Here is a 24,580-nt window from a genome sequence, read left to right as displayed (position 1 = left end):
CTGTGGCCGCACGTAACAACTTAGAAAAATTGGAATGCTGGGCCAAGAGGCAAGCCTATGCCACGACAGAGATACTTGAGGAGATGTTACCAGATCAAAATAGTCTGCGACATCTGCTTTTACAGGATCAAGCTGCTATTGACATCTTGCTTTTGGCCCAAAGGAATGGGTGTGAGGACTTTAAGGGAATGTACTGTTTAAACCTTTCTGATCATAATGAGTCAATTCACAAATCCATTACTTTCCTGAAAGAGCATATGAGAAAGATTCAGTATGGTATCAATCCTTTCAATCAATGGTTCACTGACTTGTTTGAAACAAGGTGTAGATGGTTGCTGGGTTTAGTCACAAGGGGATTAAGAATTTGGTTTATGGTGGTGGTAATCATCGTTGTGTGTTGTAAGTATAGCTAAAGAGTCACTTGTAAAACTGCTGTGTCGGGCTTGGTTTGCTCAAAAGAAGAAGGGGGAATTGTTGAGGGATTTCTTGAAACAGCAAAAATCCCATGGCTTGCTGTAGCTGAGCAAACCAAGCTACCAGGGCAACTATGAGAAGTTCCCATGACAGTGTTCCCACATCGCCCAATTGAGGAATTCAGAAAAATATTGTTACCAGTAGCTGGCTTCAAGGACAAGGTCTATGTGACTGCTAAACACAAGGGGTTGTTTTCTTGCAGGTGGGGTTGTTTTCTTGTAGTTGTTTGTCTGAGTGCTTTTGACCAATAACCTTGTGTGAAACACTGTCCACCCCTGTTAAGTTCTCTATAAAAGTTAGGCTATTCGGGCAATAAAATGGAGCATGATCTGACTCTACTGTGTGTCTGTTGTGCTTTTGACCGTGCTTCCTGCAACAATGAGGTCATGGTCAGCTGAGGAGTTGATAGGCCAGGAGCAGTCCCCTGGCCTGTGGGTGTCATTTGGATGCCAGTGGTGCCTGTGTAACTAACTGGCTGAGAGCAAACATGGCCTGTGCTAGATGCTGGGAGGACCCTGGTGCCTGAGAAGCCAGGAGGCCAGGAATAAGCACATGGCTGGTGTGGGTCTGTGGGGAGGTCATTGGTGATCAATTAGCTGATAGGTCAGGGCAAGGCCCACGGATTGTACAGGTACTTGTGAGGTCACTGGTACCTGACGAGGTGTCAGGCCTGGAACAGGCCAAGAACTTGTGTAGGTGTTTGTGAGGTCATTGCTGCCTGAACACAGGCCAGGAGCAGGCCCATGGCAGGTGAATATGCTATGGCATCACCTGGAGCTGTGTTGGGTAGAATCATGAAATAGCCCGAGTTGGAAAGAATCAAGGGTCAGTGAGTCAAACTCCAGCCACCAGACAACAAAATAAATTATATATGTATCTAAAAAACTATACAAACTGTAAATATATATTAAAAATTTTAAAATATATAATGTATATATTCATAAAAACCAAACCTTTTACATATGTATAATACATGTATAATTAATGTAATGAAAAATAAAATAAAATAAAATAAAATAAAATAAAATATATAATATAATTAATATAATATATTACACTGTAATATAACATAATACTGTATAATATACTGGAATAATTTATGTAATATAAATATATATCAAATAAAAATATAATCTATAATATAATATCGGTAATTATATATTATATAATATGAACTATATAATAATACATACAATATGTAAGAATAATGTTTAATCTAATAAAATAAATAAAAATATAATATAATAATGTATAAGTAATATATATATTGTATATATTCAGAAAAATGTGTGTTCTATTAAAAATATAATATATATATGCGTCTGTGTATTTATATATATATATACATATATACATATATATATACATATACATATACATATACATATACATATATATATATATATATATATATATATATATATATATAGTAAACTATACGTCTGAGAGTATTGTCCCAAAACTTCTTGGACTCTGCCAGGCTTGGAGCTATGAGGAGGCTGGGAGGCACCGCAGGGCCATGCCTGGGCACGGGGCCAGGAGGAAACCACCGTCTTCCTGCCCGGGCGCCATGTCACGTGGGCTGCGGTTTGTGCACCTGCAGTGGCAGGCAGGCTCCAGCTCCCGACCCGCCGCGGGGAATAACGGCCCCTGGGTGACACGCTGAGAGCCAGGGAGACGCCTGAGGCTCTGGGCTGCAGCTCTGCTGCCAGGGCAGGCCCTGGACCAGCTCTGGCTGCTGCCGGGACCCCACAGGAGGCTCCCTGGGGAGGGACGGGACAGCCAGCACCCCCATCATGGGGCTCTGGCCCTGCCCAAGGGCCTTTCCCAGCTGCTGCTGCCAGCACAGAGGGGGCTGTAGCAGGGGCAGGGGCTGGTCCCTTCCCAGCCTGACACAGCCCTGCTGCAGGGCCAGTCCCCTGGATCCCATGGCACAAGGACAGCCGGACAATCGCACCTTGGGCTCTTGGATGCTACAGCTCAGGAGATGCTCCGTGCTCCCACAGCAGGCTGCAAGGGGTGTCAGAGCCATCTGCCCCCACACCCAGCCCTACCCCACGATCATCTCCCACCGCAGTGACGTGAGACCCGCAGCGGAGCCGTCCCTCATATATGGTCATGAAGAGCACTGGAGAAGTTCATTGGAGAGCTGGGCTGCGTCGGAGGGGAGATAAGTGCCGATAACGTCTAAAAAGGTGCTTGCTGCTTCGATTGGCTCCTCCTGCAGCTGGGGCAGCATCTGCACAGATATATTGCCCTCCCACCACATCCACTGACTCGTGGGTCCCCAGGAGCTCCAGCAGCAGGGCCGTGCTGTCAGGGCAGGAGCCTCAGGATGGGGACAGAGGGACTCCTGTCCCCTTGGGTGCTGTGGCTGTTCCTCTGGGTGCAGCCATGCAGAGGTAAGTGCCAGCTTCTCTGTTCCGTAGCCTGGGGCCAGTGGGCAGCAGTGGGTTCATTGGGATCCCTCTGGGAGTGGGGTTGCTTTGCAGGTACCACTGAAATGAGGGGTAGAATGTTCTCAGTCCCTCAGCCTGTGCCTGTCATGGATGGGAGAGTGTAATCCATTTCCACAGCTCCCATGTTTTTGGCAGCCCATGTCCAGTTGCATTTCTAGACACCTTGTCCTCAGGTACCCTTTTGGGACCCCTTGTTCCCCAGCACCAAACCTCTCGAGCTGGAGGAGGCCCAGGTGCTGACAGCCAATGCCTGGGGTGTCCTGGAGATGTTGCGTGCTGCTCCCTGGCCCTGGGTTCTGGGTAGACCCTGATCCTAGGAGGGGAGGTTGTACCCCCAAACAAAAGGTGACTGGGGCTTCTGCACCAAAGGTGGCAGAGAGGTATCCTTCCTGGGAGGCCTGGCCAAGGTTAGAAGCTGGGCTGACAGCAGGAATGAGGAGAGGACACAGGTTGGGGGGGTACCTTGAGATTGACTCAGTGCCCCCTGTACAGACAGGGAGCCCTAGGTGTTTTGGTGCATTTTGGAGGAGCCTGGGGCAGGTGGGCCAGGGGAAAGTATTGGTCAAGGAACATGGGGCTGTTCAAGGGGTGCTGGACTGGGGAGGAACAGGAGCCTTGTGCAGGGCTGGGGGAGGTATGCAAGTGGGCATGGGCAGGGGCAGGGAGCCACTGGGGTGGGAGAAGGTGCTGGGGGCTGTGGGGCAGCAGATGGCTGAGGAGGACTGGAGCTGGGCACTCCCAGCCCAGCGCAGCGCATGGGGACATCCCACTGCCCCAGGGACAGCCCATGGGAGCAGGGTTCCCACCTTGGGGTCTGTGACTGTGCCTGATCCAGGGACAATCTGAGACCCTCACTGTGGGGATCAAAGCTCTCCTGACCGTTCCCCTGTTGATGTTTGAAGGGGCTGCGGAGGTGAGGCTGGCGGATGGCGGCAGTCGCTGTGCTGGAAGAGTGGAGGTGAAACAACAGGGCCAGTGGGGGACCGTGTGTGGAGCTTTGTGGGACAAGAAAGATGCTGCAGTGGTTTGCAAGCACCTGGGCTGTGGGGATGCTCTTGAAGCTCCTCAGTACGGACACTTTGGGCCAGGATCTGGGCCCATTTGGATGGTTGGTGTTGATTGTCGTGGCACCGAGTCTGCCCTGTCTGACTGCAGTCACATAGGACGCGGTGAATCCTACTGTTCTCACGATTTGGATGCTGGAGTGATATGTTCAGGTAATCGCTCAGCCCATTCCCCATGTTTTGGGGATTGGAAAGGGGAAAAGGGTAACACCTCATAGGTCAGGGCACTGATAAGCATGGTCTGTCACTGTTGTTGTCCCACATCCCAAGGCAAAGCCCAGTGGAGCCCAGCCCAGATACCCAAACCCAGACTTGTCCTTGAGCTGGAGAAGTCAACCCTGGGGAGGTGCCTGGGGCTGGGAGAGGAAAGCCCTCACCCTTCCCACTGTGCTGCCTGGTTCCCATCTTTCTCTTCCATTCGCCCAGGCCCTGTCTGGCAGGCTGGTCCCTATGCCAGAGGAATCTAGAGCAGCTCCCCCAGCCACCAGCAGCCTCAGGGAAGGGCGTGCAATGGCCCAGGACTTTTGGGTTGTACCCCCAGCAGACAAGAGAACATCAGCCAAAGCAGAGGGGCTGCTCAGAGGGCAGGAGCACTGGGCTTGCACAGAGGAGCAGGGTGGCAAGTGGCACCTTGTTTCTGTCCCGGGGTCACACTATGAGAGCCAGCCCCCAGGGACACGGCCCCTCCAGGCCGTGCTGACCCACTGCTCAGCCTCTCCTGCCTGCCCTGTGCCCCAGGGGCTGTGCCAGCACCTCCTGGCTCTCCTCTCTGCCTGCCCTCATACCGGGAGCTCTCTGCCTGCTCTCCTGCCCTCTGTCTGGCTGGTGGCTGGGGACGTGCATGCCTGGCACCACACTATCCCTCCCTCAGGACATCCCCCCTTTACCTGCTCCCCAGATGTGCCCCATGTAACAGCAGCTCCCCAAGAGCCCCAGCACCCCCTGGGAAAAAGGGGCTTTTTGGCAGATCCAAGGATTTCTTCTAACTGGTCTGAGACCAGAACCTGGCCTGGGGCAGAGCAGGCTACAGCAGCCCCCAGTGCCTGGGCCCATTTCCGTGGGTCCACGTGCTGCAGGTGTTGCAGTGCTGGGTCTGGAGCTGGGCAACCCAGGGGATCCAAGAAACAGTTTATTTGAGCAGTGACCGCTGCTGGGGGTTGGGAGAGAGGGCAGCCCATGGGTGCTGGGCTGGATTCTGAGGATCAGCAGGGGGGCTCTGATGTGTTTGTGCCATCAGCACCCATGGAGAGTTACTGGGCTGGCCATGGGGCTCTGCATGTGGTCACCTCAGGGATGAGGTGGGAGGTGGGCACAGAAATGCCAGAGGACTTTGGGAACTCACAGGTCTTCTTGGTTGCTCCAGGATTTGTCCGGCTGGTCGGAGGGGACAGCCCCTGCTCAGGAAGTGTGGAGGTCTACGACAGGGACCAGTGGAAAGCTGTCTGTCACTCCCACTTTGGTGCCAAAGCTGCCGAGGTGGTGTGCAGGGAGCTGCAGTGTGGCACAGCCCTGTCTGTCCATGGGGCAGCTCAGCTGGGAGAAGGGGCCGGTCCTGTCTGGGACAGAGAGCTGCAGTGTGTGGGGAATGAATCCATCCTCTCCTTCTGCCCCACGGGGGCCCCCAAGGACAAGGCCTGCACCCACAGCAATGGCACTCATGTCACCTGCACACGTAAGGATTTGGGGTGGGATGATGGCCACTGGGGTTGTGGTGGTGGAAGGAGAGCACGGCAGGAACTTGGCTGTGCTGGGTGGGGGACAGGTGGGGTGAGGTGGTAGTCTGCAGCCCTAAAATTAGAGTGTTGCAGGAGGAGAAAGGCACGCCGTCCCTCTGGTCTCTCCTGCAGCTCCTGTGGGAGCAAGAACACAAATGTGACCTCTCTCACCCTCCTTTGTCCCCAGAGTACACAGGATTCAGGCTGGTGAATGGCCGCAGAGCGTGTGAGGGCAGGGTGGAGGTGGAGGTGCTGGGGACGTGGGGAACCCTCTGTGCCTCCCGCTGGGACCTCTCGGACGCCCACGTTCTCTGTCGGCACCTCGGCTGTGGCTTTGCTGAGTCCATTCCTGGAGGAGGGCATTTTGGGAGAGGAACCGGCCCCGTCTGGAGAGACTCGTTCCACTGTGACGGGACTGAAGGCCACCTGGGGCAGTGCCCGGTGACTGCCCTGGGGGCCTCGCCGTGCTCCCAGGAGAACGCTGCTGCTGTCATTTGCTCAGGTGAGTGCTGGGCAGTGCTGCAAAGTCCATTTGCTCCTGGTGTGTGACACGGCCACACAAATTTGGGGAGCTCATGGCAGAGCCTGGCTGAATGTCTGCTCTCACCAGGCCTAACTCACCCCATGCCCCTGCGGTTGGTGGGCGGAGGGAGCTGGTGCGACGGGCGCGTGGAGGTCTTCCAGCACGGGACGTGGGGCAGAGTCCTGGATGAGCAGTGGGACATGCAGGAGGCCAGCGTGGTGTGCTGGCAGCTGCAGTGCGGAGAGGCCGAGGCAGCCTACACCCCCGTGAGGGCCGAGCGAGGACGAGGACCTGTGGGGCTGCGTGGGATGCAGTGTGCAGGGCACGAGGCTGACCTGAGCTTCTGCAACACCTCCCTGCCCAAGAGCACACCGGCAGCAGGGATCATGGAGGATGTGGGGGTCGTGTGCCGGGGTGAGTGGTGCTGCACGTCCCCCAGTTGAAGGTCCAGGAGGGCAGCCAGCCCCTGACGGCCGGGGTTCTCCCCGCTGCAGGGAGCCGGCGGGTGCGGCTGGTGGACGGGGCCGGGCGCTGTGCCGGGAGAGTGGAGATCTACTACCAGGGACGCTGGGGCACCGTCTGTGACGACGCCTGGGACCTGGCCGACGCCGCCGTCGTTTGCCGCCAGCTGGGCTGCGGAGGGGCCCTGGAGGCAGCCGGCTCTGCTCGGTTTGGGGAGGGCTCCGGGCAGATCTGGCTGGATGGCGTCAACTGCTCTGGGGCTGAAGCTGCTCTCTGGGACTGCCCTGCCGAGGCCTGGGGGCAGCACGACTGCAGGCACAAGGAGGACGCAGGAGTCATCTGTTCAGGTCTGTGTTTGGAGTGTGTTTCTGGGAACTGGGGCCAGTAAGGCCAGGGTGAGGGTAGAGCCAGGTAGGGCCAAGGGCATCTGTGGCTGCCATCCAAGGATGTCCCTGGGGCCTTTCCTCCTTCCAGAGTTCACGGCCCTGAGGCTGGAGAACAGCGACGGCTGCTCCGGGCGCCTGCAGGTTTTCTACAATGGGACGTGGGGCAGCGTTTGCTCCAACTCCATGACCACCGAGACGGTGTCACTGGTGTGCAAGGAGCTGGGCTGCGGGAATGAAGGGGAACTGGAAACAGATTCTAGCTATGCTGAGCTGTCTGGCACTGCATGGCTGGATCGCGTGGAGTGTGGGAAGAGCAGCAGCTCCTTCTGGCAGTGTCCCTCTGCTTCCTGGGATCCGCAGTCGTGTGATGACCGTCGAGAAGAGGCCAATATCACCTGCAATGGTAAATCTGAGCCATCAAGGCACCAGGTCCTGTTCCCCACTGGGTATGGTGAAATGTAGAGAAGGAACCCAGAGGGGCTTTGACTTCCTGCATTAGACCCTGTTGCTACTGGTGCACAAAGGTGACTTCAGCTCTCAGAGCCGCCCATGTCCACCAGCAGCAGTCAACAGCCGGGCTGCCAGCAGCTCCCTGGGGGATGCAGAGGCAACACCAGGCAAGGTCTGAGAGGAGACCATGCAGGGCTTTCAGGAGTCCCCCCTCCTGGGACAGCCTCCCGCTACTCTATGAACCAGGGACCTTGTGGGGCCAAGCACTCAGGTCCCCCCTGCAGTGCCGTGTGTGTCCCCTGAGTGAACAGGGTTCTGCTGCTGCCCTGACCCAGGCAGCATGGGGACGTGTGAGCAGAGGTCAGCTCTGTGCTCTTCTGCACGACCCCCAGAACAACCCTTTTCAGCCCAACTTCTCTTTCCTTTGGGACATGGACAGAAAGGCCGCAGGTGGCTGCATGCCCCAACTCCACCAGCTGCACAGGTAGGGAGCTGCCCCTGCGCGTGCCCCCTCACCTGGCAGGGCTGTCCCAGCTGTCCCGATGCCACGGGAGATGTCTGCCTCCCCAGACAGGGAGAAGATCCGTGCTGTGGGAGGCAAGGACGGCTGCTCGGGCAGAGTGGAGATCTGGCACCGCGGCACCTGGGGGACGCTGTGTGACAATGCCTGGGACATGCGGGATGCCGAGGTGGCGTGCAGGCAGCTGGGCTGTGGCCCCGCGCTCTATGCCCTGGGCCAGGCTGCTGCTGGAGAGGGGACGGGCCCCATGTGGCTGATGGAGTGCAGGGGGACGGAGCTGTCTCTGCAGGACTGTTGGGCCCAGCCAGGGGACAGCGGTGCCTGCCAGCATAAGGCAGATGCGGCTGTGCATTGCTCAGGTGAGCAGTGGGGCTGGGAGACATGGCTGGGGGCTTGGCAAGGAGCTGGCTTGGGCGTTTGCCCTGCTGGATCCTGGCATGGCCCCAGTGCTGGCCCGAGCAAGGGTGTTCCTGCAGAGTGGGAGGCTGGTGGTGGGTGGGGAGCAGCCTCTGTGGGGCTGGATGTGCCAGCACATCTCCTGGGCTGCCTGCACTGTCCTGTGAGCAGCCCAGAGCAGGGGTGCTGGGCCCTGTCCCTTCCACCCTGCCCAACCCCACAGGAGGGACAATTCAGGTGGCACATGCTGGGGTCATTTGCCAGGGAGGCTGCCTGGTGCCACAGCCCCAGCCTCTTATCCCAGCTCTCCTTCTCCTCTCCTGCAGCTGCACCCAGGACAGCAACATCCCCCCCACAATCAGGTAAGCTGTCCTTCCCCAGGGCTGGGTCTGTCCATGTCCACGCTGTAACACACAGCCAGGAGAAAGGGCTCCTTGCTGGGCTGTGAGACTCCCAGGAAATCAAGGGAGCTGGGAGAAGTCTGCGATGTACCCAGCAGGGTGGGAGCTGCCCCATCACCCAGCTCTGTCCCTCCCAGCCCCTGCTGCCTTTTGTGGTCAGCGCTAACTTGTCCCACCCCCAACCTCTCCCTTGTCTGATGCTGCCCTTGCCATGTTCCTGCCCATGCAGATCCCCCACGGGGCCGTCCGACCACCACCAGAGAGGGACTCTCAGTGTCTGTCGTCATCTGCATCATCCTGGGGGCCCTCCTCTGCCTGCTCCTGGCCCTCCTGGCTGGGCAGGTGCGAAGCGCCAGGGCTCGGCGCAGAGGTGGGTCCTTCCCCAGTGGTCCTGGGGGGGAGATGCCTCCTGGCAGGGCTGGGGGTGCTGGGGGTGTTGGTGTCCTGGGACACAGAAACAGAGCCGTGTGTTGCCTCCTGCCCCATGTGCTGCCCCACTGACTGACAGACCATGGGGCACCAACATCAAGGGGTGGAGAGAGCCCAGAGCCTGAGGCATCAGTTCTGGGGTGAGAAGAGAAATGTGAGATCTGGGCTGGGTGAGACGGGGAGGATGCACTGCTGGCAGTGATGTGGGTGGCTCTGGCAGGAGGAGCATGGGGCAGCGGAGTCCATCACCGTGGTGTCAGCCACCTCCCAGCAGGGCACAGGCTGTGCTATTGCTGTGTGGGGCAGAGATGGAGCAGCTCCATGGGGAGGGGAAATGAGGGAACTGGTGCAGGGTCTGCACTGGGACATGACCTGGGGGCCAAAGGGGCACAAGGGCTGTCTCCAAATGCGAGACTGACTCTGCCACAGACCATCTCCATGGGAATGCTGCCCTCCCTGGGGATGTGGTTGCAGTGCCAACACAACACAGAGGGGCTGTGCTGTGGGGACAGCCCTGTGCTGGCCCCGATAATGGGTCTGGGGGAGCCCAGTGGGGTCCTGTCCCTCTCTGCCCATTCCCAGACCAGCCCTGCCTCTGTCCTCAGGCTCCAGGAGAGCTGGGGAGCCCTTCCCTGAGGCCGTGTACGAGGAGATCGCTTACAGCCTGGCATGGGAGAAGCAGGCGAGGTTCAGTCTCTCAGGTGGGTGCAGGTAACCTGCGGGGGCACATCTGCTGTGTCCATTCTCCCTGTCTCAGACCAGGGCTGTGCCCTGCAACTCATGCCCATGGTCCCTGAAATGGTTGGGCCATGGGGTCTGTGGGAGAGCATCCAGGTGTTGGCCCCCACAGAGGAGCTTCCTCCACACCAGCTCTGCCCATCCCAGATGGGACAGCCCCTCTCTGCTTGTCCCTGAACCAAGGACTAAGTGAAGGGCTTTCCTAGGGCATCTGTTGGAGTCCCTCTGAGAATTGTCTCTTTGCAAGGAACTGGTCTCCTCCCCATGCACCCCCAGCTCTGTGGGTACCCATCCCCAGCAGTGCTGACCACCAGTCAGGGCAGCAGGGCTCATCCCACAGGACCCATTGCAGCTCTCTGCAGCCTCCTTTTCAGAGGGGTCCCTGAGCCAGCTGCAGCCCTACCCCAGGCACAAGAGGAGGAGGATGGTCTGGGGCCACACCCAGGGATAAGAGGTGGGAGGGCGGTGGAAGGCCTCCATGTCTCCTCTCTGCAGACAGACCAGACAGACAGCAGTGCCACCGAGTGTTATCATCAGAGCTGGAAGCATGAAGGCTCTGCTTTGTCCCTGACACCAGCAGCATGTCAGCCCTGTGTCCCACACACCCTCCCATCCTCTGGTCTGCAGAACATCTCTTCTCATTGCCACCACCTTCCCTCTCCTTTCAGATGTCCCTGTCCTGCCCGGAGGTTACCCAGCAGATGGCTATGATGATGCTGGGGAGGTTTCTGACCCTGGGGAGGATCCTGTCCCTGGGCAGGGGGACTGGGAAGTGCCCAGGACACCAGAGGAAGGAGATGGGCTGAGGCATGCAGTCACAGGTGAGAGGGCAATGCAGCACTGCCACTTCCTAGGTGCCAACCCCGGGCCTAGGAGAATCCATGCCATATTGAAAGCTTGACCATCCATGGAGAACCTGTCCTGGGATATTTTGTGGGGGCTGGGAGAATGGGCTGAGTGTCTCAGGCTGGTGAGGACGAGGAAGGTGATAAACAGCCCCGAGGGGCACCCCACAGGCTCAAACACAGAAGCCTGCCTTGATGCTTACAGGGGGAAGCCTGCACTCCTGGAGAAGTGCTGGGGTACCTGGAGCTGATGGAGACACCTCATCACCTTTCCTGGGGAGCACGGGCTATGACGATGTTGAAGAGGTGTCTCTGGCATGTCCCCATGAGGACACCCAGGATGTGACACCAGAGCCCCGTGCACAAGAGTTCCAGAGCCCCAGGCCAGCAGAGCCCAGCCCTGCTGAGCAGCTGGGTGCAGCCGGGAGGGAGGAGAGCTCAGTGCCACTGGGAGAGCCGTGAGTGCCAGGGAATGGTCTCCCTTTTCCAGCAGTCAGCAGACACACATGGGTATTTTCCTTCTTGGTAGTCCCCTGTTTTTATGCTGTGTGTTGGTATTTCCTCATATTAAAACCCTCTGGGGGCTTTGCCCCAGATCCAGTCTTCCCTGACCATGTATCTGGGCGTCTCCCTGAGGCTGATGGAGGGGAGAAGAGCACAAAGATGCAGTGGTTGGGAAGGGGCACATCTTAGAGCCAGCATAATCGGGGTCTGGCTTTGGGGCTGACAGAGCCCCTGGTCCCTGGACACTATTCCTACTGACAGACATTTCCGTCCTGCCAGCCACAGGCAGTTTCCAGACAAAGTGGATCTCTGGGAAGCCCCATGAGACACTCCCTTGCAGTGCCCACCTTCTGTTGCCTTGGGCTCCCATGGAGCCTAAGGAAGCCTGCCCAGCACCCATGGGCAGAGATACCTCATTTGCAAGAGGTGAACGGGGAGATGCCTTGGACCCTTGGGCAGGACTTGGCACCAGCTCCTGCTGGTGGGTCCCCACAGCCCTCCAGGTCTTCCCCAGCAGGCTCCTCTGCTGCAGGCTGGGAGGTGCTTTTGGTGGTGGGATGGTGGGCTGGAACACCTCTTGGAGCATCTATTTAATCCCTTTGGGTCAGCTGTCCTGGCTGTTTATAGTCTTCTCTGGGTGAAGAACTGGCTGGAGGGCCTTGCCCAGTGGGTTGTGGTTAGTGGAGTTAAGTCCGGTTGGCGTCCCGTTACAAGTGGTGTCACCCAGGGGTAGGTACTGAGGCCTATCTTGTTTAATACCTTTATTGATGACCTAGATGAGGGGTTGAGTGTACCCTCAGTAAGTTTGCAGAGGATACCAAGTTGGGAGGTAATGTTGATCTGCCTGAGGCTAAGGTGGTCCTTCAGAGGGATTGGGATAGGCTGGGCTGAGGCTAATGGGATGGGGTTTAACAAGGCTAAGCACCAGATCCTGCACTTTGGCCACAACAACCCCATGCAATGCTATAGGCTTGGGACAGAGTGGCTGTGAAGAGGAAAGGGACGTGGGAGTGATGATCGATGTTTGGCTGAACATGAGCCGGCAACGTGCCCAGGTGGAAAGAAGGCCAATGGTATCCTGGCCTGTGTTAGAAATAGTGTAGCCAGCGGGAGCAGCGAGGTGATCAGCCCTCTGTACTCAGCTCTGGTGAAGCCACACCTGGAGTACTGTGTTCAGTTTTGGGCCCCTCACTACACGTCAGACATCGATGTGCTGGAGAGTGTCCAGAGAAGGTCAACAAAACTGGTGAGGGGTCTGGAGCATAAGTCCTATGACGAGAAGCTGAGGGAGATGGGGTCGTTTAGTCTGCAGAAGAGGAGGCTCAGGGGAAACTTCATTGCACTCTACAACTTTCTGAAGTGAGGCTGTGATGAGGAGGGGTTCGTCCTCTTCTCTCAGATAACTGAGGCCAACTGGATCACTTTTCCATGTCCTGGTTTTGGGCAGAACCCCCACCCAAGGATCTCCCTCCCCCTGCTTAGGGAAGGGTTTCAGCTGAGTCAAACCAGGCATCTCATACTTTGTTTACAGTTCAGAGGCTAGAAAGGGGCTTAGCTGCCTGTCCCATGCCTCACAGAAGCCCACAGGAGCTGGGATTCCTTTTGCCTCGGTTCAGGTGGGCACAAACCAGGCAGCATGTAAGCTGCTTGTCTCATTGCAATTGGATTACTTTGAATGCAGACAGAGGCAGGAGGGAGCTGTTCGGATGCAGACAGCAGGTGATATTAGAGATGGCAGAGTGACATCTGAGTGACATTTGAAGTGCCAGTTTAGGTTGGATATTAGGAAAAACTTTACCAAAAGGGTTGTTAGGCATTGGGATGGGCTGCCCAGGGAAGTGGTTGAGTCACCATTCCTGGAGGTCTTGAAAGGTCGTTCAGAGGTAGAGCTTAGTGATATGGTTTAGTGGAGGACTTGTCAGTGTTAGGTTGGAGGTAGGACTCGTTGATCTTGGAGGTCTCTTCCAACCTAAATGATTCTGTGATTCTGTGATCATCTGGTCCAACCATCATCTGGTCCCCCACAGAGTCCAGAAAGAGCCCTGAGTGAGACATGGGGGTGCAGGATTTCTCCTCCAGTCTGAGGTAAGGCCTTGGCCTTTCTGCTTTTGTCTGACCAAAACAAACCCAGACTTTTCTCAGCACAGTGCTTTGCCTATCTGGAATCATGGCCTCCAATTATCTGCCCAAACAAGTCCCTGAGGAGAATCTCTTGGTAACGGCCCTCAGTGGGGCCCATTAATACTCCAAGTCACTTCAACTTTTCCTTCTGACTTTACTTGCTCAAGCAATTGCATCATTCTCCTCTCAGTACTTGAGGTTCACAGACTGAGCACCAAAATCCACCAAGGAACTCATTACAATCCAGAAACACCTAAGGAACCATATGTCTTCCATAGTTTTATTCAAGTCTTCAAGACTTGGACAGATAATTGGAGAGCTTTCATAGTGTAGTTAAGGAGGAAGATTTCAAAAAGCACCTAAATCGGGTGCCACTACCATTTTGAAGCCACTTGCCGAGGCGATTGGCTCCGAGGCAGAAATGTTCTGCAGCGGAACGTGGGATCAGACAGGCAGGGCTAAGTATTCCGGCATTGAGCCCACTTGAGGGAACTGTCAGGACCCGGCAGCCCTCATGAGGGAGGTGAAAGAGGCGAGAACAAGGCATAGGCGGAGCCAGCAGCGCCCCCTCCCTAGATGTTCAGAAGCTGCCCCTAGGGAGTGCAAGTGACCAGGGCGTGGCACGTCAGAAGGGAGTGGCGCAGCAGTCAGTGCGGCAGTTCGTGTGGCAGGCATGGTGAGCAGGGAGGGCAGAGTGTTCCCCCCCACCCATAGGAACACCTCCTCTAACGGCAGTCTACCGCTAGCTAGGCTGCAATAGTCTCCACCAGGCACCGTGATCTCTCTAGGAAGTCTGTACACATCCAGACTTACTACCCGCTCAAAAATGGAGCAGTTCAGGTCTCTGGATGCAGGGAGTGTCTAAGCCTTTTGCTACCATCTGACCTGATCTGCCTGGTGGCAGAACTCAAGGAGGAGGTGGAGAGGTTGAGGGATATCAGGGAGTGTGGGCAGGAGATAGACTTGGGGAGCAATGCCCTGCAGGGCCTGAAGAACAGGTAGTGGTGTTAGACACTCCAAATGGGGGTGGACCCCCTGCCCTGTTGCTGTTGGGCAGAGGGAGGAGTTGAGGAGGAATGGAAACAGGTCCCTGCTCGACATCGCAGGTGATGCCCCCCACTATGGGCCCCACCTTCCCAGGTGCCCTTACGCAACAGGTTTGAGGCCCGGGAGCCTGAGAGACCAGTAGGTGAGGAAGAGGTAGAAAGTCTACCCATGAGGATGCCTAAGGCGAGGAAGTCGACTCCACGCCTCAGGACTGCCTCCACCAAGAAAGACAGAAGGGTGATTGTTGTGGGCGACTCCCTTCTCAGGGGAACAGAGGACCCTATTTGTCGGCCTGACCCTACCCGTAGGGAAGTCTTCTGCCTCGCAGGGGCCAGGGTCAGGGACATTGCCAGAAAACTTCCCAACCTGGTTCACCCCTCTGACTATTATCTTCTTTTGATAGTCCAGGCTGGCAGTGATGACATTGAAGAAAGAAGCCTGAAGACCATCAAACGGGACTTTAGGGGGCTGAGACGATTAGTGGATGGAGCGGGTGTACAGGTGGTGTTTTTGTCTATCCCTACAGGGGTACAGAGAGGACAGGGAAAGCCCACCTGATAAACACGTGGCTCAGAGGCTGGTGCCAAGACAGAAATTTTGGTGTTTTTTTGAACATGGGGTGCTTTACTTGGCACCCAGCCTAATGGCTGCAGACAGGTCCCTATCTTTTAGGGGGAAATGGATTCTGGGCCAGGAGCTGGCGGGGCTCATTGAGAGGGCTTTAAACTAGGTAAGAAGGGGGATGGGGCTGAAACAAGCCTTGTTGGAGTTGTGCCAGGGGAAACAATGGCAAGGCTGGGAGAGAAGGCAACGGCCCAAATGAACTGCATCTACACTAATGCATGCAGCATGGGTAACAAACAAAAGGAGCTGGAAGCCATCGTGCGGCAGGCAGGCTATGACTTGGTTGCCATCATGGAAACGTGATGGGACCACTCTCATGACTGGAGTGCTGCAATGTCTGGCTATAGGCTCTTCAGAAGGGAGAGGCAGCATGGAAGGGGTGGTGGTATGGCTCTCTATATCAGAGAGAGTTTTGATGTTGTGGAACTTGAGGCTGGGAATGATAAGGTTGAGTCCCTATGGGTTAGGATCAGTGGGAAGGCCAACAAGGGAAGCATCCTGGTTGGGGTCTGTTATAGACCGCCAAACCAGGATGAGGAGACTGATGAAGAGTCTACAGGCAGCTGGCAGAAGTTGCGAAATCAACAGTGCTTGTTCTTGTGGGGGACTTCAACTTCCCAGATATATCCTGGAAGTGCAATACAGCCCAGAGAAAGCAGTCTAGGAGGTTTCTGGAGAGCGTGGAAGATAGCTTCCTGACGCAGCTGGTTAGTGAGCCTACCAGGGGTGGTGCCCCGCTAGACTTTCTGTTCACAAACAGAGAAGAACTGGTGGGAGATGTGGTGTTTGGAAACTGTCTTGGGCAGAGTGACCATGAAATGGTAGAGTTCTTCATTCTCAAAAGAGTCAGGAAGGGGACCAGTAAAACTGCTGTATTGGACTTCCAGAGGGCTGACCTTGAGCTGTTCAGGACACTGGTTGTCAGAGTCCCTTGGGAGGTGGTTCTGAAGGGCAGAGGAGTCCAGGAAGGCTGGGCGCTCTTCAAGAATGAAATCTTAATGGCACAGGAGTGGTCTGTCCCCGTGTGCCCAAAGATGAGCCAGCATGGAAGAAGACCAGCCTGGCTGAACAGAGAGTTGTGGCTTGATTTTAGGAGAAAAAAAGAAGGTTTATAATCTTGGGGATTATATAAAGGGAATGGGGAGCAGAATGTGGTCCTCACTATCCATGAGAAAGTGGTTGGTGACCTGCTATGGTACTTGCTCGATGGGGCCAGATAGGATTCACCTGGGGGTACTTAAAGAACTGGCAGAGGAGCTGGCCAAGACACTTTCCGTCATTTATCAACAGTCCTGGCTATTGGGGGAGGTCCCAGTTGACTGGCGGCTAGCAAATGTGATGCCCATCTACAAGAAGGGCCGGAGAGTCGACTCGGGGAACTATAGGCCTGTCAGTTTGACACTTTTGTTGCTCTCTCTCATACTGAGGCACAAGAGACTTGACAATCCACAGCCAAGGCTGATACTGCATGGGCCTTTCAGGTACTTGGGCAGAGGGCATCACACAAGCACCATGCCAGCCAGGTGCCTTCTGATGGCCTGTGAGAGACGCCAGTAGATGTGAGCCTAAAAGCCCACCTGCCAGCCAGGAGGCAAGAGTTGACCTGGCAGTTACTTCAGAAAGATGGGACCTCCCAGTCCCTTGCCCAGCCATGCTCCTGCTGCTGGCCTCTCAGATCCAGAGGCAGAAGTGACCTGACAGTCCCCACCAAAACCAATTGCTTCCTTCTGGATTCAGAGTTTCTAAGGCACAATTGACACCCTCTATGAACATCCACTCTCTTTGAGGCCCAGCACCTAGCAAGATAAAAGCAAGGTCATTGTCATCCTCCAAGGCCATACATATCCAGATGGCCTTTCAGCTTCTCTGATGGACAGGAGACAATGTGAAAGCTCTGTTAGGTACTAGGGCAAGACTGACCTTGAAATAAGTATTTATGTTATCTGCATGTCAGTGGCTCCTCAGTTTCTCATGACAGCTAAAACGACACCCTCATAGACCAGCCATGTGCCTGAAGGTGGCACATCAGGCCCTCAGGCAGAAGTGCCAGCCACCTGCACAGCCATGGGCCTCCTGCTGCCTCCTGAGATCCTGAGGCACAGCTGACCTCAGCAGAGCATCCCCACCTATATACTCCATGCGTTTTATGACCTTACCAAGATCCATGTCACCTCCCCTGCCTCCTCCAAGGTCTTTCTCTTAGCCAGGCATCTCTTCTCTGCCCCAGTTCTACCCGCCTTATTCTTCTCCCAACTTTCCCCTGACTTCCCCAAATGTGTCACCCTGTTGGGGGCAGCTTTCTGAGGGCCTTTATGACCTCAGAGGCTCTGCCTCCCTGCTGTGGGCCAGCCAGGTTCTGGGACAGAATTGACCTCACAACCAGCATCCACAGTGTTACAAGGAGCTGTTGTGCTCAGGAGGCCTCTTCCCAGCCCACCCAGGAGCAGTGTGTGCAGGGGATGCCCTGCACAATCTCTCAGGTACTGTGCAGGCCAACCAGCTCATGCTTCAGAAGGCCTGCCACACATCTAGACTCACATTTCCTCATGCAGCCTTTAGAGAACAAGGGCCCAGCCCAGCCCCTGCTCTGCAGCTCCTCCCTGTCTCTCCCAGGAGGCCAGCCCAGCCCAGACCCTCCCTAGCTCTCCACACCTCTCTCTCCTCTCCCCAGTCTAACCCAGCCCAGCCCAGAAGAGCAGCCCAGGCTGGGCTGGCCCCAAGGCAGCAAATGCAGAAGCAGAGGGCAGTGTCAGTGTCTCCGCTGCTACCATCTTCAGGAGATCCCATACCCTTCCAAGGTGAAACCATTTAAAAAAATATAATAGAGAAAATTTACATGAAATCTAAAGCAGGAAACCTTCACTTTGAGATTGGTGAGGCACTGGAAAAGGTTCTTCTGAGAAGTAGTACCCTGCTCAATAGTAGTGTTCAAGGCCAGGGAGGATGGGACCTGTAGCAACCTGGTCATGTGGAAGGTGCCCCTGACCATGGCAGTGGGGCTGGAACAAGATGGTCTTTAAGGTCCCCTCCAAATTATGCCATTCTATATTTCTATGACACTGAAGACCCCAAACTGGTTGTGTAGCTTGTATAGAGAGAAAGATTTCAATTTCTGTGAAAAATTTCCCCCCCCCTGAATAACAAGTGCTTGGAAGGGATGGGATGCTGCCTGCCTGTCACTTTGTGGGTATCCGGTCTCAAAATAGGACAAGAAAATATAATTCTCAAGCCAAACTCTTCTTTTGAATTAGGAAAAAGAGGGCACTGGAAGTGTCCATCCCCAGGTGACAGAAGGAAAAGCAGTGATTACATCAGTATGATTCAAAGTCAATTCCCCTGGTGGGGGTATGATTCAAAGGTGATTCCGCTGATGGCCCAGGGACTTGTCAAGAGCTCCCTGTGCTGCTGAGCTAGGCCGGGCTCCTGGGTCCAAGGGGAGCTCCTGGCAAGCGGGCAGCACTGCAGAGAGACAGCTCTGCCCAGGAGTAGCTCCTCTGCACAGTGCAGCAGGGCTCGGGGCACTGCCTGCAGGGGACAAGGGCAGTGAGAGAAGGGAGGGAGATGTTAAAGGCAGAGTGGAGGGGGGATGCTGAGAGCTCACTGCAGGAGAAATCTTCACAGTCCTGAACAGGGTAAGTCTAAGGCTGCAGGGCAACACAGCTGTTGTTCCTGGTGCCATCTCCAGATTTGCTGGCAAATCCTGTAGCTTATGGGAGCTTTCAGAAGGACTCTCAGAGTTTGGATAAGAGAAGCGAGGTGGGGGTTGGCCTGTTCTCCCATGTGCCTGGTGACAGGACGAGGGGGAATGGGCTAAAGTTACGCCAGGGGAGTTTTAGGTTAGATGTTAGGAAGAATTTCTTTACTGAAAGGGTTGTGAGGCATTGGAACGGGCTGCCCAGGGAGGTGGTGGAGTCACCATCCCTGGAAGTCTTCAAAAGACGTTTAGATGTAGAGCTTAGGGATATGGTTTAGTGGGGACTGTTAGTTTTAGGTCAGAGGTTGGACTCGATGATCTTGAGGTCTCTTCCAACCTAGAAAATTCTGTGATTCTGTGAAGAACAACAGGCTCTGGAACAGTGATTATCTGCCATAAACAACTCAAGGACAGGACATGATGGTTCTTTCTCACAGGGCTGGCCACAGGTACAGGCAGGGTGACGGCAGGGGTGTCCAGGGCTGTGGTGCAGAGCAGGGTCCCTGCTGTACCCCAGGGGCTGTGTGCTGGAGCAGGGCCTCTGCTGCCTGCCAGGCTCAGCACTCAGCCTGCCTGGGGAGCTGTCCAGGGTGTTACAGGGAGAAGCTGTGGGTGGAAGGACCCCCTGGCAGGGCAGGGCAGGGTCCTGTGGGTGCCCAGAGGCTGATGCCTGGGGCAGGCAGCTCACAGCTGCTCAGCACCCACAGGGTATCTCTGGTGATGGTTTTAAACAACATAGACCGATTCCTGTACTAACTCCAGGGAAAGTACTCTTGAGAGTCTGTGCTTTCACTTTCCTGCTCTGAAGAGCAGTCAGGGAAATGATAGTGGAGTTGTCAGGTTGTGTCAATGAGGCTGTTAGAGCATTACATTCAAAGAGATCTTTAGGTCTATGTGGAACCTCACAATTTTCCTCCACACTGTTTAACCTATATACTGCATTGTTTCCCAATGTATTGTTGGATGTCCTGCTCAGCACCTAAAATACAGAGACACCTCTGGCCAGTGGGCACCTGAGATCCATCTCCACTGGTTTTCAGCAGATGCTGTAGGGCACTACTGAGTCTGGATGAGCCTACAGAAAATCTATCTGGTCTCTCTGCACTCTTAGGAAGTAAAACTGAGATCCTGAGGCAGGAGCACATCTTCTTCAAAGGGAAGTAATAGTTTCTCTTCCTGGGGAGGCTTCGGTAAAACAATATATATGTTATACAATATATTATTCCTATATTCTTACACAATATAAGAATATATAAGTTTGGGTTTTCCTCAGAGAAATCTCTCTAAATTGTTCCTTGTCTTTTCCACCATTGACAGCCATCTATGCTCTGAGGCAGCAAATATCCAACAGCAGCTTCCCCAATGAGTTCCTCCTCCTGCCATTTGCAGACACTCGGGAGCTGCAGCTCCTGCACTTCGGGCTCTTCCTGGGCATCTACCTGGCTGCCCTCCTGGGCAACGGCCTCATCCTCACAGCCGTAGCCTGCGACCACCACCTCCACACCCCCATATACATCTTCCTCTTCAACCTCGCCTTCCTAGACCTGGGCATTATTACCACCACTGTCCCCAAAGCCATGGCCAATTCCCTGTGGGACACCAGGGCCTGCCCCTACTCAGGATGTGCTGCTCATTTTTTTTTTTTCTTTTTATTTTTCATCTCAGCAGAGTTTTATATTCTCACCATAATGGCCTATGACCGCTACGTTGCCATCTGCAAACCCCTGCACTACAGGACAATAATGACCAGCAGAACTTGTGTCAAAATGGCAGCAGCTGCCTGGGGTAGTGGGTTTCTCTATGCTGGGCTGCACACTGCCAATAGCTTTTCCCTCCCCCTCTGCCAAGGCAATGCCCTTGACCAGTTCTTCTGTGAAATTTCCCAGATCCTCAAGCTCTCCTGCTCAGATGTCTACATCAGAGAAGTTGGGCTTCTTATGTTTAGTGTCACTGTAGCATCTGGGTATTTTGTTTTCCTTCTGATGTCCTATGTGCAGATCTTCAGGGTCATGCTGAAGATGGCAACACATCAGGGCATGTACAAAGACTTTTCCACTTGTCTCCCTCACCTGGCCGTGGTCTCTTTGTTTCTCAGCACTGCCTTTTTTGCCTACCTGAAGCCCCCCTCCTGGTTCTCCGCATCCCTGAACCTTTTGCTGGCTGTTCTATACTCAGTAATGCCCCCAGCCATGAACCCCCTCATCTACAGTATGAGGAACAAGGAGCTCGAGGATGCAATTTGGAAACTATTTTGGGGGATGTTTTTCAGTACTAATAAAGACCCCTTCCATCGCCACTAATGAATCCCAGTGCTTCCCATTCTAGGCTTGTGTCTTTGTTGTTCTCATTATATTTTCCCATTGTCAATTTGACTGCTTGTGCTTCTTGTGTTCCTACATAAATATTTGGATTCCCCCTCTGCTATGAATGAATAAACCTGTTCTGTCCCATATGGAAGCTGTATAAATGTGCCTCTAACACTGTGAGTGAGTCTGTGAAGACGCTCTCATAGCATCTCTGTAATAACATAGAATCACCCCAGTACAATGCCTCAAGCTTGGGCTTTCCTTTCCAAACCACTGTCAAGAATAGGCTCAAAGAATTATTTGCTCCCCACAAGGGTCTGTTCCTACTTAGGTTCAGGAGAGAATGTCGCATTGTTGCATTCTGACTCAGGGGTCAAGGGGCTGGACTGTAGAATTAGTGTGCGTGACAATCCAGTGTTCTGAGTCCTTGCTGGTGTTTAGAATCCCTGCTCCTCAAGGTTACCTGGTGAGTGATCTACCTGTAAAGCTATCACTGCTCAGAGAAGATGATGGTAGTGAACACCTCCAGAGGTCCCTTCTGACTCAGGGAAGAAAGGGCTAGACTGTGGAGTTAGAGTGCATGACAATGCTGTGTTTTGAGGCCTCACTGCTGATTGTAATCCCTGCTCCTCAAGGTTACACAGTGAGTGGTGTCATTCTCAAAATGAGTCTCTGCCCTTGGGAACCTGGAGTACAGCTGGTGCAATGATACTACAGAAAAGTTCTCAGAGACATTGCAAGACATTCCAGAATGACTGAATCACAAATTGGTTGGAGTTGGAAAAAGTCTTTCCCCATATTATTTGTTCCCTTTAAGTACTGGAAAGCAAGAAGGTTCCCCCCAGAGTCTGCTCTTCTCTAGGCTCAACAAACCCAGCTGGCTCAGCCTGCCTTCACAGGAGAGGTGTTCCACTCCACTGATTATTGCTGTGGCTCTGCTCTGGTCCCACTCACTAAGTCCTATGTCCAAAATCTTATGTGTCTGTTGAGCTGGTGGGGTCTCACATGAGCAGAGAAGAGAGGGAGAATCACCTCCCTCAACCTGCTGGTCACCGTGCTTTAGATGCAGCCCAGGATACTGTAGGCTTTTGGGGTTGCAGGTGGACATTCCTGACTCATGTTGAGCTTCTCTTCAACCAGAACCCTCAGGTCCTTCTCATCAGGGCTACTCCTCATCACGGCAGTAGCTTTCTCAAAGCCATGGTGCACACTGCCTGTACATTGTCCATTCCCCTTTGCCAAGGCAATGCCCTGGACCAGTTTTTCTGTGAAATTCCCCAGATCCTCAAGCTCTCCTGCTCAGATGTCTACCTCAAGGAAGTTGGGCTTGTTCTGATTAGCCTCTCTTTAGCTTCAGGGTGTTTTATTTTTATTCTTTTCTCCTACGTGCAGATCATCAGATCAGTGCTGAGGATACCATCCAAGCAGGGACAGCACAAAGCTTTTTCCACTTGCTTCCCTCATCTGGCTGTGGTCTCCATCTTTTCCAGAACTGCCGTATTTGCCTACCTGAAGCCCCCTTCCATCTCCTCCCCATCCCTGAACCCAGTGGTGACAGTGCTGTACTCAGTGGTGCCTCCAGCAGTGAACTCCATCATCTACAGCATGAGGAACGAGGAGCTCGAGGATGCACTGAAGAAGCTCAGTCAATCAGTAGTCCTTCAGCAGCAATAAGCTGCCCATGTCTCTTCACAAGGGATTTCCAATTTGTCTCAGGAAACTGCTGGTCTTTGTGCTTTTTCTCTGTGATAATCTTGTTTTTCTTCCTTCACTCCACTTCTGCAGAGTGGCCTAAACCCACTCTTTTTTACCCAGAGACCCTTGTATCTGTATCTATTGTTAAAGTATAGCTGGCTACCCCTGTCACGTCTCTTTAATAAAAGGGTATTTCCTCAGTGCTGGTGCCTGGACCAGCTGGTTTTCAGTGCTGGTGCTGGTTCTTCTTCCAATGTTGTGGTCAGGAACAGTCTGAAGGAATTGTTTTATTATCAGGTGGAGGTCATTGCTCTATGAAATTGCTATCCATGGCTGTATGTCCAGGTGTTGGACGATGAGGAGTAGTGTCCTTCAGGGTCTGTCTTGGGACCAGCACAGTTTAATATTATTATCAGAAGACGTAGACAGTGGGATCAAGTGCACCCTCAGCAACTTTGCCAATGACACCAAGCTGAGTGGTGCTGTTGATACAACAAAAGGAAGGGATGATATCTGTTTGGACCTGAGCAAGCTTGAGAAGTGGGCCCATGTGAATCTAAACAGGTTCAACAAGTCCAAGTGCAAGGCGCTACACCTGGGCCAGGGCAATCCCAGACATGAGGACAGACTGGGAGAAGAAGTCCTTGAGAGCAGCCCTGCTGAGAAGGATTTGTGGGTTCTGGTGGACAAAAAGTTTGACATGAGCCAGCAGTGCATACTTGCAGCCCAGAAGCCAACTGCACCCCAGGCTCCATCAACAGAGGAGTGTCCAGCAGGATGAGGGAGCCGACTGTGCCCCTCTCCTCTGCCCTTGTGAAGCCTCATTTGGAGTGTAGGGTCCCCAACACGAAAAGGAAGTTAATCTGTTAGAGTGGGTCCAGAGGAGGTCCACATAGCTGATCAGAGGACTGGAGCACATCACCTGTGAAGAAAGGCTGAGAGAGCTGGGGCTTTTCAGCCTGAAGAAAAGAAGGGTCATGGGAGACCTCAATGCAGCTTTTCAGTGTTTAAAGGAATCTTATAAATAAGATAGAGTAACTTTTTCTTGGGCCAATAATGACAGGACAATGGAGAATGGCTTTAAACCAGGCCCCTCACTCTGCAGAGCATCACCACCAGCTCTGGGCACCTCAGGGACCACAGGAAGGGGACAGGAGTGGTAGGTCCTGTCCTGCCAGAGGAAAACTCAGATATTGTCTGAGTTGTGTGGCCATGCTGGGTGAGGACTCACAGCAGGGGATTTGTGGTGCAGAGCCAGAGCTCGTGGACAGGAGTAACATGCAAGTGCAGGAGGCAGGTGGTCACTCTGGGCCATTGGTGGAATGATTGGCATGGGAAGGTGGCCCAGGACATTCGTCATCCCCAGCCTCTAGCGATGGCTGTTCCTAGTACTGGCTGCTCACTCTGATTTATGGCTGGGGTTTGCTGCCAGGCCACCCCCATCCTCACCTTCAGCTCCCTGCCTGTGTGGGGGAATGGCCAACCCTGTCCAACCTCTTCCCTGGACCAGACACCTTCAGACGCCAGAGCAGGGATGTCTGTGAAACCCCGCATGGGACATGGTCAGGTAGAGGCAGGCATCAGGTGCAGGGGGAAGGGGAGAGCTATAGATAAAGGGAAGCAAGGGTTGCAGTGGGAATCGTGCTTGGGGACCATTACCCACCCTGACCACAGCCTTCCCTGTACTGTTCCTGAACAGTGGGGCCATGGGACCATGTGTGGGACAG

General features: G+C 54.2%; 2 protein-coding genes and 1 long non-coding RNA gene across 4 annotated transcripts in view; 2 read left to right on the top strand and 1 right to left on the bottom strand.

Annotated features, from left to right (window-relative positions):
* LOC137847094 (antigen WC1.1-like) overlaps positions 1-11,464 on the top strand; it is a 433,117-nt gene extending 421,653 nt beyond the window's left edge. Inside the window, exons 9-14 of one of the 2 annotated variants that reach the window (XM_068665365.1) lie at positions 8,104-8,412; positions 8,776-8,811; positions 9,080-9,220; positions 9,885-9,980; positions 10,686-10,838; positions 11,068-11,464. In XM_068665365.1, coding sequence (XP_068521466.1) covers positions 8,104-8,412; positions 8,776-8,811; positions 9,080-9,220; positions 9,885-9,980; positions 10,686-10,838; positions 11,068-11,324 — 992 coding nt within the window. In that variant the 3' untranslated portion in view covers positions 11,325-11,464. The remainder of the gene's footprint in view (positions 1-8,103; positions 8,413-8,775; positions 8,812-9,079; positions 9,221-9,884; positions 9,981-10,685; positions 10,839-11,067) is intronic. The other variant, XM_068665368.1, reaches the window with a different exon arrangement.
* LOC137847136 (antigen WC1.1-like) overlaps positions 1-24,580 on the bottom strand; it is a 155,490-nt gene that overhangs the window by 78,793 nt on the left and 52,117 nt on the right. The window lies entirely within an intron of this gene.
* Positions 2,754-5,668, top strand: LOC137847141 (uncharacterized). Its single transcript, XR_011090806.1, has 3 exons — positions 2,754-2,876; positions 3,836-4,150; positions 5,361-5,668. It is a non-coding gene; the product is annotated as an uncharacterized lncRNA (long non-coding RNA).

This window comes from Anas acuta, chromosome W (genome assembly GCF_963932015.1).
Source record: "Anas acuta chromosome W, bAnaAcu1.1, whole genome shotgun sequence".
NCBI classification, from domain to species: Eukaryota; Metazoa; Chordata; class Aves; order Anseriformes; family Anatidae; genus Anas; species Anas acuta.
Note: the sequence above shows the minus strand (reverse complement) of the source record. Positions and strands in the feature narration are given on the sequence as shown.